Source organism: Dipodomys merriami, unplaced genomic scaffold (assembly GCF_024711535.1).
Source record: "Dipodomys merriami isolate MVZ:Mamm:240054 unplaced genomic scaffold, mDipMer1.0.p SCAF_14, whole genome shotgun sequence".
NCBI lineage: Eukaryota > Metazoa > Chordata > Mammalia > Rodentia > Heteromyidae > Dipodomys > Dipodomys merriami.
In genome coordinates, this window is record NW_027202715.1 from 19,848,586 (window position 1) to 19,864,861 (window position 16,276).

A 16,276-nucleotide genomic window follows, 5' to 3' on the forward strand; every position below is an offset into this window, starting at 1 on the left:
TAAACTCCCCATGTTTCCACTTACTTGGCTTTGTTTTTCAGTGTCTTGAAATTTTTATTATGAAATATCACATAAGCATTTGCTTTGAAATTTAAAATTTCAAAATCCCTGGATTCAATTTTATTTAAAGTGATTGTGTGTGTGTGTGTGTGTGTGTGTATGCCAGTAGTAGGGCTTGAACTTGGGACCTGTGTGCCCCTGAGCTCTTTTTTTTTTTCTCAAGGCTAGTGCTTTACCACTTAAACCACAGCTCTATTTGTGGTTCATTGGAGATAAGAGGCTCTTGAACTTTTCCTGTCTGGCCTGGCTTTGAATCATGATCCTCAGATTTCACCCTCCTCAGTAGCTAGGATTATAGGTGTGAGCCACTGGCACCCAAAGAAGTGATTTTTTTTTTTAATAGATACTAGTTAGTTTCATGACGTTGGTTGGGTATGATACCAAAAAACCCACAGTATTTTCCCGAGTACTAGGATATATAACAGCATTAAAGCATGATCCTTGAAGAATTAACACGAAAAAAACAAGTGACAGAATTTAGGGTTCTTTTTCAGAGGGTTTAAAATTTCTTTGAAACTTCCCCTCCCCCACAAGCCAAATGATTGATCATAGTACAGAAAGCATACTGAATACATTGCCTGGTGTCAAGGTGGGAAACCCCTCACTTTTATATAATAAAATCTTCTTCTAACCCGTTATGACCGGAGTCCACGTTGTCTAAGGGTACCTTTGTTTTGGGAGACCCAAACTTGTAATAGAAAACATCATTTTCATCTAGACTCTGGTATTCCCATTCTTCTTTAGGTAGGAAGCCACTTCCAGAGCCTGAGCCAGAGCCGGATCCAGAACCTGATCCAGAACCTGAACCAGAACCGGATCCAGAATAGTCTTCAGAAAGAGGAAAGTCATCATTCATGCTCTGGATTCTTGTCATTCTGAAATATGAAAGAAAAAAATACAGTAAAGTTTGATTCATAATAAAGATTAGAATTATTATATATATTATATAACATATAATATATATTATGTAATGTATAATATATAATTATATGTAATATATATTATATATTATATTTAAGATAAAGAAATAATGAGGCCATTTATTTACTTAAAAGACTTCAAAAGCTTCTGAATTAGTTAACATTTTCTATGTGTCTAAGGGTGTATGCTCACATGTGCACACCTATTCCAGTCTTGAACTCAGAGCCTGGGCACTGTCCTTGAGATTTTTCATTCAAGGCTAGCACTTTACCACTTGAACCATAGCTCTACTTCCAGCTTTTTAGTAGCTAATCACAGATAAAAGTCTCAGGGACTTTTTTTTTTCAGTTGTGGGACTTGAACTCTGGACTTGGGTGCTGTCCCTCAGCTCTTCAGATCAAGGTGATTTCTCTATTGAACTACAGTGCCACTTCTGGTTTTCTGGTGGTTTACTGGAGATAAGAGTTTCACAGACTTTCCTGCCCCAGCTGGTTATGAACCATGATCTTTAGATCTCAGCCTCCTGAGTAGTTAGATTTTCAGGAGTAAGCCACCAGAGCCTGGCTTCTTGGGGACGTTAATGCCAGGGCTGGCTTCAAACCATAATCCTCAGATCTCCTGAGTAGCTAGGATTACAGGCTTGAGTCACTAGTGCCAGCTGAACAGTTTTAAATGTTATTTCATTTTACTACATACTATTTTATTTTGATTTTCATCAAAGTGAAGAATTCTATTAGAATTCAAGTTTTTATTACCTAAGAATTCTTATTGGATGTTTCACAAGTGTTAAGCAGTCTTTATTTGAGCTAGACACAGTTTGATTTGTGTTTGACAGTTATGACCATTAACATCTTCCTTTCCCTAATTCCTCTTTTTATTCACCACTAATTCTAAAGTTTTTTTTTTTTTTTTTTTTTTTTTTTTTGTCGGTCATGGGGCTTGAACTCTGGGCCTGGGCGCTGTCCCTCAGCTCTTCAGCTCAAGGCGAGCGCTCTACCACTTGAGCTACAGCGCCACTTCCGGTTTTCTGGTGGTTTAATTGGAGATAGGAGTCTCACAGTCTTTCCTGCCCGGGCTGGCTTTGAACCGCGATCCTCAGATCTCAGCCTCCTGAGTAGCTAGGATTACAGGCGTGAGCCACCAGCGCCCGGCGTAAAGTATTTTTTAATCATCCCTTCCCCCCACAGAAAGCCATAGCTTAATCAAAGCTATAGAAAACCTAGGCCGGACACCCTTGGCTTACGCCTGTAATCCTAGCCACTCAGGCTGAGATCTGAGCTTTGAGGTTCAAAGCCAGCCCAGGCAAGCAAAGTCTGTAAGACTGATATCTCCAATTAACCACCAGAAAACTGGAAGTGGTGCTGTGGCTCAAGTGGTAGAGTGCTTGCCTTGAGCTGAAGAGCTGAGGGACAGTGCCCAGGCCCAGAGTTGAAGCCCCACGACTGACAAAAATAAAAAAACAAAAACAAGAAACGAAAACCTTAACTCTCTATCCCCAGCCCCTGAGAACCACAAATTGACTTTCTGCTTCTAGGGCGTTGCTTATTCTGGACAATTTATATCAATGGTATCACATAATATTAATTTCTTCTACGTCACTTAATATTTTCAAGATTTACCTATGTATCAGTACTTCCATTTCTTTTGTTTTATTGTTGTTTTTCAGACAGGGTCTTACCATATAGCACAGGCTAGCCACGAATGTATTCCATTCTACTGATATTCTACCACCTTCTTCTTCTCCTTCTCCTTCTTCTTCTTCTTTTTGCCAGTTTTGGGGCATGAACTCAGGGCCTGGGCACTGTCCCTGAACTTCTTTTGCTCAAGGCTAGCACTCTACTACTTGATCCGCAGCACCACTTCCGGCTTTTTCTGCTTATGTGGTACTGAGGTATTGAACCCAGGGCTTCATGTATGTTAAGCAAGCACTTTACCACTAAGCCACTCTCCCACTAATCCACATTCCCAGCCCCTCTACCTTTTATTTATTCGTTCAATTGATCAAATCCTATTGTATTTTAGCATGTAATATGGTAAATGAATAAAACAATCTTCAGTTATTTTTATTATGTGTTAGGGAAGAATATTCAATGCTCATTTCTGCCACCCACAAAAAAAGTTACAAAAACATAGATGAATCAGTATGTTTGCACACCTCATTGTACGTGTACATATATGGCACAGTTTTGTTTTTGTCATGGGTCTTGGTCTCTGGGCCTGGGCACTGTCCCTCAGCTCAAGTTTAGCGCTTTACCGCTTGAGCCACATCACCACTTCTGGTTTTCTGGTGTTTTATTGGAGATAAGAGTCTTAAGGACTTTCCTGCCCTGGCTGGCTTTGAACCGTGATTCTCAGATCTCAGCTTCCTGAGTGGCTAGGATTACAGGCGTGAGCTACTGACCCCCAGCTTATGGCACAGTTTTGTCATGTGTTGTGCAACAAAAGCCCAACTATTCAAAGTGATAGATTCAAGGAAAAACTGACAGTCCCACTGCCTGCCCACCAAGATTTCAACAGAGGTTGTGACATTACAGCCACAGCAACATCAGAGAAAAGTCCAGTCCACTTACGAGACAGGGTCAGTCCTTTCTGGGAGGATCCTGTTGGTCTCACCGGGCGGTAGATCAAACAATGGGCCCTTTTCATCAATGCAGTTGGCAGAATTGCTGTCTGGACTGCAGCGTACCCACTGGTATCTGGCCCTCCGCATAGGAGACCCTGCAAACAAGGACCCACATGAGTGGTAAGGATCTCTTCTACAGCTTCTAATTGCTAAGGCCCTAGAAAGGTTTTAATTACATACTTTCTAACCTTGGCAGAAGGTAAAGTATGGCCAGCTTTAATAGAACAGCAGCACCCACTGTGTGCTAGCCTTTTGTATGTGATGTTCTTATCGCAACACTCCTATAAAGTGGTGGAGAGTTAAAGACTGGAATAAGCTTTGGAGTCAGCTATTTGTAGTAATATCCAGGTTACTATGGAAACTCAAAACTTTAACTTACCTGAAACTACACACACACACACACACACACACACACACACACACACACACTATAAACTGATATAATAGTATCATAAGCTTATCTCATACACATACACACAAAAATAAGAAAATACATACAAAGAACATAACCTAGCCAGGTGCAGTGGCTCATGCCTATAATCTCAGCTACTTAGGAGGCTGATATCTAGAGGATTGCAGTTCAAAGCAAGCCTAGGCAAAAATGTCTTGTGAGACTCTATCTCCAACTAACAGAAAAATGTCTGACTAGAGCTCAAGTGGTAGAGCGTCAGCCATAAGCAAACAAGCTGATTGAGGGTGTGAGGCTCTGAGTTCAAGCTCTGGAATTTAGAGGAGAAAAAAGCTGGGCACAGTGAAATGCTCCTGTAATCACAGCTTTGTGGGAAGTTTAAATAGGAGGGTTGGCATCCATTTCAGCTTGGGCAAAAAGTGAGGCCAGGCGCCAGTGGCTCACATCTGTAATCCTAGCTACTCAGGAGGCTGAGATCTGAGGATAGCCAGCCCAAGCACGAATGTCCATGAGACTCTTATCTCCAATTAACCACCAGAAAACCGAAAGTGGTGCGGTGGCTCAAGTGGTAGAGAACTCGCCTTGAGCTGAAGAGCACAGGGACAGCGTCCCAGAGTTCAAGCCCCACAACAAACTCCTTCCCCCACCCCCAAAAAAAGTGAGACCCTATTCAAAAACTAACCAAAGCAAAAAGGACTGGGGGCGTTTCTCAAGTATCAAGTGTTTGTGTAGCAGGTACACGATCCTGAGTTCAAAGCCAGGGCCACTTTCACACCAAAGACATAGACATTAGACATGTAGTAAGCACTTGATAATAATAACTGTTGTTTTTGCTTTGATTTGTGTTTGGAGACAGAGTCATGCTATGTAGCCCAGATTGGCTTAGAATCTGCAATCTGTACTAAGATTACAGATGTGCACCATTACAGCCTGAACTATTATCATTTTTGTATTGTTATTTCCATTTTGCACAAAGAAAAATTTACACAGAAGTCAGGATTCCAACTAGTAACTCATCCCCAAATCTGCCTTCATTCATAAAAATGAGTCAAATTCCAGTTCAGAAAAGTTGAGTACATAGGAACATCCAAGGTATTACAGAGGCCAGATCTTAGGGCTCTGTTTTAGGGCTCTGCAGTGTTAAGAGTTATTAAGTTACTGGGCGCCGGTAGCTTATACCTGTTATCCTAGCTATTCAGGAGTCTGAAGTCTGAGGGTCACAGTTTAAAGCCAGCCAAGGCAAGAAAATCTGTGAGGCTCTTATAATCTAATTAACTATCAAAAAAAAAAAAAGCCAGAAGTGGAGCTATGGCCCAACTAGTAGAGTGACAGCCTTGAGTAAAACTAAAGGGACATGAAGTCCTAAGTTCAAGCCCTAGAACTAGCGCACAGACACAGACAACACACACACACACACACACACACACACACACACACACACACACACACTCTTAAACGTAGATCAAAGCTTATTCTCTATGTATTCAGATTTTACAAGATAAAGGCTACGGAGGGATAGACAGGTTGGATTCTCCTCTTGCTTCTTTGGAATTTTTACTAAAAAGTTTCCAAACAGCAGTTTTCAAATTCTGCAGTTATATTGTTGACCCTTTACTATTTCAGAATGAAGTACACTCTTAATGACTCAGTGTAGCAAGAGCAGAGACCTGCTGGTGAGAAATACTGCACCAACCTTCAAATGCATCATCTCTTCCCCACCCAAGGGCATGCTTTATTCAACAACATGATAGTATTTTGGGGGAAATGGAAGAAAATATACAAAAATGACTATGGTTATAGATTTGGCATTTTTCTCATTTTTAAAGCAACTGTTTTAATAAATAATAGTCCTCTAAAATATAAACATTGAAAAGATCACAGTATGTGAGGGTCCAGTAGCTAACACCTGTAATCCTAGCTACTCAAGAGGCTGAGATCTTAAGTTTGAGTTTTGAAGCCAGCCAGGACATGAAAGTCTGTGAGCTCTTAACCCCAATTAATCACTTAAAAGCTAGTTGAGGAAGGTGCGCTCTGTGATCTGAAAGTAGATAGGAAGACTGGAATTTAAATTCCCATCTACTACTTAGTGTCTTTCTTTCTTTTTTGGGGGGGGGAGGTCCAGTCGTGGGGCCTGAACTCTGGGCCTGGGCGCTGTCCCTCAGCTCTTCAGCTCAAGGCTAGCGCTCTACCACTTGAGCCACAGCGCCACTTCCGGCTTTTTTTTTCTGCTTATGTGGTGCTGAGGAATCGAACCCAGGGCCTTGAGCATGCAAGGCAAGCGCTCCACCACTGAGCCACCTTCCCAGCCCAGTGTCTTTCTTATTCTCAATTGATCACGTGTTAAATGTGAGTAATTCTAAGGCAGAGTTCTTGTTTAAATAGATAAAAGTAATCAAACAAAAGCAAGCCTTCTCATACGGCAAGTATTAAATACATTCTAACTCATTCTTCCCCCCTCCGCAATCCCCCCATCATCCCCTTTTCTGATTCTTTCCCTTCAGGCAACATTAGTCTGGCATCCGGTTACTACCTAAGGAGCCTCTTGTAGGTAGGACAATGAGTGTCTTTCCCAGCAGAGGGCGATGTCTTCGCACCTCTGAGCTCTAGACCAGCCAGCACTGTCCTATGGAAAGGATGCCAGCTTCACAGGGATTCTGAAATGTTTCCGAAGCTGTATTTTACAAAGTAAAAGGAAACGGGTAACATTTATTTATTTAACTCAGAATATTAAAATTCTGTTGCCAGGCCTGGGTGTCTCACAACTGTAATCCCAGCTACACCTGGGCAGGGAAGTTTACAAGACCTTTATTTCTGGCTAGAGATAGAGCTATAATAGAGTGGCAGCCTTGAGCCAAAAAGCTCAGGGACAACACTCAAGCCCTGAGTTCAAGCCCCATTACACACACACACACACACACACACACACACACACACACACACACAGAGGCGCGTGCGCACATGTGCACACACACACACACACACATACACACACATGCGCGCACACACACACACACAATGGTAGTCTTCAGCATCTGGGTTATCTACACTGGAGTTGCTTCCTACTGTTACTTTTGCAGAGAGATAACTTCCTTTTGCATGGTCTGAGAAGTTGCAAAAAGCTCCACGTTTACTTTCAATTTCTCCCTCAACTCAGCAGTAAACAGCAAAAGTCAACAGCAAGGATTATTATTATTATTATTGTGTTATCATAGTACTTGAACTCTGGGCCTGGGTGCTGTCCCTCAGCTCTTCAGCTCTAGGCTAATGCTCTACCATTTGAGCCACAGTGCTACTTCCAGTGTTCTGAGTGGTTAATTGGAGATAAGAGGCTCATAGACTGTCCTGTTCTGGCTGGCTTTGAACCATGATCCTCAGATCTCAGCCTCCTGAGTAGCTAGGATTACAGGCATGAGCCATCTGCACCTGGCTAGGATTCTGTTTTAAATAAAGAAAATGTCTAGGGTTGGAGTAGGAAACTAATTCTGACCTTAAAATCCACTGACTAGTTCTGCTATGAGCCTCACACAACAGTCACAGGTTGTTTGCAAGTACAAGTGAGAGGACAGAGCCCTTCTCTTCCTCCATCAGTTGGAGCTAATTCCTCCTCACTGAGAATAGGACGGTAATGGGCAGAAAATAGATGTGAAATCACTGCATAAACAGCCACACATGCGGTGGCATCCATGTCATCACTAAGATCTAGGAGACTGGCAAGAACTCTTGGGCTAGTCCTGGCTCCTTGGCCATACTTCCTCTCTCTAGGGGCATCTTTGAAAATGAGAGAGAGGACTCACAGGCCTCCTCCACAATCTCCCAGACCTCACGTTAACTAGACCTGCTGCCATCTGCGCACTTTATTATCTACCCCTTGTTGCTAAATTCCCACTCCTTTGTACTCAGTAGATACAGTTCAACATCATGTGTTAAATTGAATTGCATGAAAAAATATGCTATGAGCTGAATTATGTCCCTTGCAAGGTTCACAATTGAAACCCTAACCCACAATTTCTCCTAATGTGACATTATTTGGAAATAGAATTATGATAGATGTAGTTAATTAAGATGAGGCCAGTAGGGTGGCCTCTAACCTAATCTTTTACAAGGATAGTAGGCAGGGTGTGGTGGTACACACCTATAATCTCAGCACTTGGACAACAAAGAAAGCAGGAGCTTGGGTGGAAGGCCTTCTTGGGCTAGATAATCTCTTGATTATCTGTCTCAAAAAGTCCCCTCCTCAAAAAAAAAAAAAAAAAAAAAAGGAGAAGGTGGCATCTATAAGCTAAGGAGAAAGGAGTCAGAATGAAAACAGATTTGCCAACACCTTGATCTTAGATGCTAGACTCCAGAACTATGAGGAAATCAACTTGTGCAAATTACCCAGTCTGTGGCACTTAGTGAAGTCACCCCAAGCAAATTAACACAGTAACCTAATATGGACTGAGCCCATTCATGCCAAGGAAAAGTAAGCTAAAAGCCTAGTTCATTTGATTGGCCAAACCAATGAGCTAAGAAAACAATTTCTCTTAAACCATTTTTTTTTTTTTAAGATAAGGAGGGAATGTTCTTGAATCACATCTGGCATCTTACGGAGGAATGATGAAATCATGTCACAGCTCAACACAGCAGCTTCTCTGAGGTCATTAGCATTGGGTCTAGTTTCCTTGTAAGCCCTTAGGAACATGCTCCTTTTCCAGTTCCCTCATTGTTTCTTTTTTGGTTTCTTTTTTTTCAACAAAGAGATGAAATCCATCAGATGATGACATAAATGCTAGTATTTTGTACACCTTCAACATGCTTCTTTCTCCATCATTTCTTTCTAATGAATATGTATAGAAGGAAAGACTTTTGGGAAGTGGTGCTGTAGCTCAAGTGGTAGAGCGCTCGCCTTGAGCTGAAGAGCTGAGGGACAGCACCCAGGCCCAGAATTCAAGCCTCATGACCGACAAAAAAAAAAAAAAAAAAGGAAAGACTTTTGTTCTCATTCTAGTTTTGCCTATAGCAATAGTCAGTGCAGAATGGGAGTGTCCTAGGGAAATTTTGAAGCTCCTAAGATTTGCATAGCTCTGGGAGCTATGAGACCAACTGGTCACTAACATCTGTGTCACAGAGGGACTACATCGCTCTCAATGTTACCAGAACACATGGTCATTAGGGAATCATTACATTTAGCCAAAGATCTCCATGAGAAAACCCCAAATAAAAGTTTATTCTTTAGGTTTTATTTTATTTATTTATTTATTTATTTTTTGCATCCATTCGTGGGGCCTGAACTCTGGGCCTGGGCGCTGTCCCTCAGCTCTTCAGCTAAAGCTAGTGCTCTACCACTTGAGCCACAGCGCCACCTCCGGCTTTTATCTTTTTGCTTATGTGGTGCTGAGGAATCGAACCCAGGGCCTCAGGCATGCAAGTGCTCTACCACTGAGCCACCTTCCTAGCCCCCTCTTTAGGTTTTATACTATAAAAACAAACAGATTAACGGTCACATTTCAACCACATTACTTGTTTTTATTTTCCTATCTAATGTTTGCATCACTAGAAGAAAGCAATTTTTTTTAACATAAATTTCCAAGATGTAAGAAATTTCTGTGAGATCATCTGGAAGATTTCGGTTCCACCGGAAGTAAGAAGATGAAGACAGTTAGAAGTCACTTTGCAGAAACAAATCCAGGACACGTGTGATGCTATGACTCAACATTTCCTTTACCATTTTGGTGGGAGGCCAGGGGAGGGGGGAAGGACTTGGTGTTTTTCTACCATATATTTTTGCCATCTAGTTATCAGACCAAACCTTCTTTCTGCCTTATTTACAACTAAATAAGGCAGAAAAAGAAATTATACTACAGGAAGAGAAATAATACTTTTCTTAGAAATTTTTTTTTCATTTCTTGGCCATTAAAGGCTTTTAAGCTGTGTTAGTCTGACTAAACAGCTCCAAATGATAGAGAAACATAAGAAATTATTTCCAAATGTGATGTCCTCAGAGCAACAGCTCAAATATTAACATTCTTTGGGCATTTTTCCTTAATCTGAGGTTTGTGTTATTTACATTTAAACATAACCAAAATTTCAGTAAAAACTAAAAAAACAAAACAAAAAAAAAGCCTGGTACCATGACTCACACCTGTAATCCTAGCTACTCAGAAGGCTGAGATCTGAGGATCACAGTTCAAAGCCAGCCTAGGCAGGAAAGTCCATGAGACTCTTATCTCCAATTAACTGGAAGTGATTCTGTGGTTCAAGTGGTAGAGCGTTTGCTTTGTGCTAAAGAGCTAAGGGACAGTGCCTAGGCCCAGAGTTCAAGCCTCACAATGGACAAAAAATAAAAGGGGGGGGGTCTGGGGGAATGTGGTCTAGTGGTAGAATGCTTAAGTAGCATTCATGAAGCCCTGGGTTCAATTCCTTAGTACCACATAAACAGAAAAATCCGGAAGTGATGCTATGACTCAAGTGGTAGAGTCCTAAGTTAGCACTGAGCAAACAGAAGCCAGTTGGGGCTCTGAGTTCAAGCAAGCCCCAAGACTGGCAAGAAAAAAAAGTGGGGGTGGAGCGAGAGATGCAGACATTTTTTTCAGTTAAAAAATTAGCATAGGGGCTGGGAAGGTGGCTCAGTGGTAGAGCGCTTGCCTTGCATGTCTGAGGCCCTGGGTTCGATTCCTCAGCACCACATAAGTGGCGCTGTGGCTCACGTGGTAGAACGCTAGCCTTGAGCTGAAGAGCTGAGGGACAGCGCCCAGGCCCAGAGTTCAGGCCCCATGACCGGACCCCCCCCCCAAAAAAAATTAGCATTTACCAGAGCTAAAATCATAATAACTCAAATGTGGGATTGGAATAGACACTCCCTGGAAGGTAGATATTCCAGAATATTCCATGGTGCTATCTCCATTAGACACATGGATCATTTTCTTTCTGCCTTTTCTAAGCTCTTTAAATTGAGAATCCACCCATTTTCATCCCCAAAATAAACTATGTTTCAATCATTGTGAAACTTAAAAGGCTGCACCTGTCTCAAGAGTTTAATTTTTCTTGGTACTAAACTCAGCTGAACGCAAACCATAGGATTCCACCACCCCAAATTCTTCTTTTCCTCCACTCCCACAGTATGATTCATGTGGTACCTTCAAGCGAACACCATTATTTGCATGGTCCCTGGAGATTTCAAAGATTAGAGGGAGCAAGATTCCCAGGCCTTACCTTGAACGGAAGATTCCAGAATCAGAATGAGCAGGAGAGCCAGGACAAGCCTACTGCCCTTGAGGATCCTGTGCATCCTGAATAGCTCAAAGCAGCTCGCCAGCCCCACGATGAAGAAATACAGCAGGGTGTTCTCTGTCCCTTTTAGACAAGGCTCCAAAACCTCAAACCCTGCCCAGAACACACGTCACAATTTCCTGAACAAATAGAAAGAGATCCACATCAACACCCAGCAAGAAAGAAAAGGAAAACAGCAAAAATGACTATTCATAGCCATTATGAAACTGCACTGGACTCTCCCCAGGCCTTGCTTCTTCAAGGTTGTCTGTTTATTTTCTTTTTCCTCCCATCAAAACAGTAGACTCAGCATTCAGAGCACTTTGGTTTTCCCTTTCTTCAGGTAGCAATCTAAACAGGGCCAAGAGGCCTGCCCTACTAGATAAGTAATAGCTTCCTTCATCATCCAGCACCTTCAACACAAAACGTTCTTGCATGCTCTTTCTCATCAATGAGTACCAGGATTCCCTGAGCCAAGCTCAAAACAAGAAACTTCCATACTGAATTGTCCTCTACCAGAACGATTTGTCTGAGTTCACATAAGCAGTATTTTTCTCCTTGGATCCAATGTTGACATTGGATCATTGGCTCTCCCTCTACCTCAAAAATAATGATGAGGGTTTGGGGTTACAGGGGGGAGAAAAACAAATAACGGAAGACAGAAAAAAATGTTTTGCATTCCTTTTGCCTTTTTTTCCCCCCTTCACAATCTGTTTCTCCTGATTTGAGTCCATGTATCTTTTTATCTTTTGGCTTAAAAAAATCAACTTTTTTTTTTTTGGCGGGGTGGGGTGGGGTGGGGTTGGGGTGGGGTGGGGTTGGGGGGTCTTCTAGCCTTGAATAAGGCAGAAATCAGGACCAAGGGCAAGTTCCTCCCAACAAGGGGCTGTGAGATGTAAGAACACACACACACACACACACACACACACACACACACACACACACACACACACACACACACACACACACCACACACACACACACACACACACACACACACACACACACACACACACACACACACACACACACACACACCCCTGCCCCTATAACATGTTCCTCGGTACTGCAAAGAGGCAGATTTCTGGAAGGTTGTGGTTGCACGGCAGCTGGTTAGGGTAGCTGCTGAGGCCTCCTAGCCCCTAGCCGCAAGCATATACTTTCCCTGAACTTCCTTTGAAGCTTCCGCTCTCCAATTTGGCCTGCCCGGCCTACAACCTCCCCAGACTCCAGGGAGCACACACCCACTTTCCATTTCACCCCCCATTGACCGGAGGGAGGGAGGAGTTTTCCTTTCCTGGCGTTGGGCTTCCTGCTGACTCCTTGCCATTTCCTGCGAAGGATGGGACCTCAGCGTCTAATGGCAGGGAGTGGGTTCTGGATTCGCCTGTCCTCAGAATCCCTGCTGCAGCCTGCCCAGGCTGGGTCTTACCACCCAGGGGGTCATCGGAATCTCCGGATTGACAAAGCCAGCCAGCCAGCTCGCCCCTCTGGCGTGGCAGTGTCAGCCTGGGTCCCTTGAAACGCCTAGCACCACAGCAGCAGTCCTTGTGCAAAGAAAGCTCCAATACGTTTCCTGCAAGGCCCTGCCAGTAGGTTAGAACCAACTAGTAGGAAACGCGGGAAAAACGACCCCAGTCTGGGTCATGGCAATTTCTTAAAATGTAAAAAAAAATTCGGGTTGTATAATAAGCATTTGCTCTTCCTTACTACACTGAGAACTAACAATTTCTTTTAGCTAACAGCCTTCCTGCTGTCAGTGTCCAGGCCTCTCTTCCAGAGATAAAGGGGCAGGGCTAGGGCCTGAAGCAGAGGAAAGTCCTGGGTCTCAGCTTGTCTCCCTGACTTAGCCACTTATCCTACACACACACACACACACACACACACACACACACACACACACACACACACACACACACACACACACACACACACACTGTCTCCCTGACTTGGCTACTTATCCTACACACACACACACACACACACACCACACTCTAGGTTCTATGGATAGAACCTATGGGAAGGGTTCTATGCAACAGGCACCAGGGGAAAGGGACTCACTAAAGCACATGGTAAGCTGGGTGCTGGTGGTTCGTGCCTGTAATACTAGCCACTCAGGAAGCTGAGATCTGAGGATCATGGTTCAAAGCCAGCCTGGGCAGGAAAGTCCTTAAGACTCTTATCTCCAATAAACCACCAGAAAACCAGAAGTGGTGCCAAGAGCTGAGAGACAGCTCCCAGGCCCAGAATTCAAGTCCCACAGCATGGAGGGGGTTGGGGGGTGGGAGGTGTCAGGAATTGGAGACTTTTAAGGAAGAACTGGGAGAAAAAAAAAAAAAAGGCTATATCCCTTGTCATCTCTGATCCAGAGATGACAATGTCATTCTGCCTCCAGAAATTCAAAGCTTACACACACCACATCCTAGCACATGGGGGCCCTTTTCATCTCCCTTTATTGCTTTTATTTATGTGTTTATTTATTTATTTTATTGGTTGTGGGGCTCGGACTCTAGGCCTGGGCGCTGTCCCTCAACTCTTCAGCTCTAAGCAAGTGTTCTACCACTTGAGCCACAGCACCACTTCCAGTTTTCTGGTGGTTTATTGGAGATAAGAGTTTCATGGACTTTCCTACTTGGGCTGGCTTTGAACCATAATCCTCAGATCTCAGCCTCCTAAGTAACTAGGATTACAGGCATGAGCCACTGGCACCTGGCCCATTGCTTTTATTTTATACACTGCTCTGTGGTACTATGTAGCCCACTGATGTCCCCAAAACTAACTTGGTCCTTGCTTCCCACCAATCCTATAACTCATCCACTTCAGCTGGGCATTGTGATCTATGCCTATAATCCCAGCTACTTTTGAGGCAGAGGCAGGAAGACGGATGAAAGAAATTCTGGGCTGGACCTGGCAAATTATTAAGGCTCAGCTCAAAAATAAAATACCAACTAAAGAGCTTGAGGGCATGACTTAGGTACCTATAAAGTAATTTCCTAGCAAGGATCTGGGTTCAACTTCCAATTAAATTAAAAAAAAAAAAGACTACCACCTCATCTCTAAACTGTCTCTGGAATAATCTGTCCAAGTTCCTAAATTCAACAACCAAATTTCTTAAGCTTCAAATCCAACATGTATCTGAAAGTCACATTCACGCACAGGCCATTCTATTTAAGCTTCTCAGTCACTAAGGAAGAGGGAAGTTCCTACCCTTAATGTGTAACCACAGGACAACAGCCAGATACATCTTCAACGGCCTTTATGTTTCAGTCTCCAGGGACTGACCACAATAACCAATTAAGTTACTACATTTTAGTGGTTGGTTTGTTCCTTCCCTTTCTCTCTCTCTCCCCCCCTTCCAAGATCTGTACTCTATACTATGTACTGAAGGCTAGCCTGGAACTATAACTCTATCTTGAGATTCTTCTGCCTCTTTCCATAATTGCTGGGATTACAGTAATGAACTACCATGTTCTCCACATGTTTACCAAAGAATGAAAGAATACAAAAACCTTCCATTCAAAAACACAGCATCTAGTGCTAGAGAGAGTTGTTTCTCTTCTGATTTTAATGATATGTTCTGTATTTTGATGATATTTATTTGGTTGATTATATCCCCAAATTTACTGAATATACAGATTACATCAGAATACTAGAACTAAGTGATCTGAACTGAAAGAGCTCACTGAAGGCTAGCTCTAAGGAAGTTCCTAACCATACTGCTTTGAAGCAATGCTACTACATTTCAGTATCCAAGAAGAAACCAAAAAGACTTTGTTTCTCATCCTTACCACACTTTAATAATCTCATCTCAGCTGATAATCAGGGAATACAAACCCAATATTTGCACCTTTTTCTTTTATTTCTTGTTGTTATTGTATTTGAGACAGTGTCTAAAAGGTCTAATTTGAGATGTGTTATATTTGTAAAATAAAATATTGGATTTGCCAGGCAGGACCACTCAAGAAGCTGAGGCTGAGGTTCATGATTTGAAGCCAGCCGAGGCAGATAAATCTATGAGACCTATTTCCATTTAACCATCAAAAAGTCAGAAATGGAGCTGTGGCTCCAAGTGATAGAATGTTAGCACTGAACAAAGAAAGCTCAGGGATATCGAGCACTAGCCTTGACACAAAGAGGCTCAGGGATAGCACCCAGGTACTAAGTTCAAGCCCCACAACTGACAAATAAATAAATAAATAAATAAATAAATAAATAAATAAATAAATAAAAGCTCAGAACAATGCCTAGGCCCCGAGTTCAAGCCCCAGTACTGGCACAAATAAAATAAACAAAAAAAAAAATAGATTTGCATATAGCAGGGAAACGGAATGGAAATATTTTGGGCATTTTGTTTTGTTTTGTCTTCTAGAGACAAAGTTTTGCTATGTAGCACTGGCTGGCCTTGAACTCTGCATCTTCCTGCCTCAGTTTCCAAAGAGCTGGGATTGCATGTGTTCACTTTTATACCTCTCTCTGGAGTAGTATTTTGAATATGCTGTGCTGACATATATCATAAAAACATTGTCTTGTTTTTCTTTATTTTAGTTGTCATAAAAGTATATCATTTAAGCCGGGCGCTGGTGGCTCACGCCTGTAATCCTAGCTACTCAGGAGGCTGAGATCTGAGGATCGCGGTTCAAAGCCAGCCCGGGCAGGAGAGACTGTGAAACTCCTATCTCCAATAAACCACAAGAAAACCGGAAGTGGCGCTGTAGCTCAAGTGGTAGAGCGCTCGCTCACCTTGAGCTGAAGAGCTGAGGGACAGCGCCCAGGCCCAGAGTTCAAGTCCCACTACCGACCAAAAAAAAAAAAAAAAGTATATCATTTAAATTAATTTTACCTGCTGCTTTTATATCTTAAAATAACTCTTGGGTGCTGATGGCTTATTCTTATAATCCTGGTTTCCCAGGAGGCTGAGCTCTAAGGATCCTGATTTGAAGCCAGCCCAGGCAAAAAAGTCCATGGTACTCTTATCTCTAATTAACAACCAAAAAGCTGGAAACAAAGCTGTGGCT

The 16,276-nt window shown here is 42.6% G+C and overlaps 1 protein-coding gene across 1 annotated transcript; it reads right to left on the reverse strand.

Annotated features, from left to right (window-relative positions):
• Positions 1 to 528: 528 nt before the first annotated feature.
• Srgn (serglycin) lies at positions 529 to 11,334 on the reverse strand. The gene is made up of 3 exons (XM_070020957.1): positions 11,205 to 11,334; positions 3,552 to 3,699; positions 529 to 935 (listed from the first exon to the last, which is right to left on the reverse strand). The coding sequence occupies exons 1-3, from the start codon at positions 11,278 to 11,280 to the stop codon at positions 668 to 670; spliced, it is 492 nt and encodes a 163-aa protein (XP_069877058.1). The 5' UTR covers positions 11,281 to 11,334; the 3' UTR covers positions 529 to 667.
• Positions 11,335 to 16,276: the final 4,942 nt, after the last annotated feature.

Bases quoted from the DNA above. Each gene is read 5' to 3' on its own strand.
- Srgn (XM_070020957.1), bottom strand. From the start codon at position 11,280: ATGCACAGGATCCTCAAGGGCAGTAGGCTTGTCCTGGCTCTCCTGCTC. The intron at 3,700-11,204 runs GTAAGGCCTGGG...CCTTGTTTGCAG, and splicing joins TCTGGAATCTTCCGTTCAAG to GGTCTCCTATGCGGAGGGCC. The intron at 936-3,551 runs GTAAGTGGACTG...TTCATATTTCAG, and splicing joins GAAAGGACTGACCCTGTCTC to AATGACAAGAATCCAGAGCA.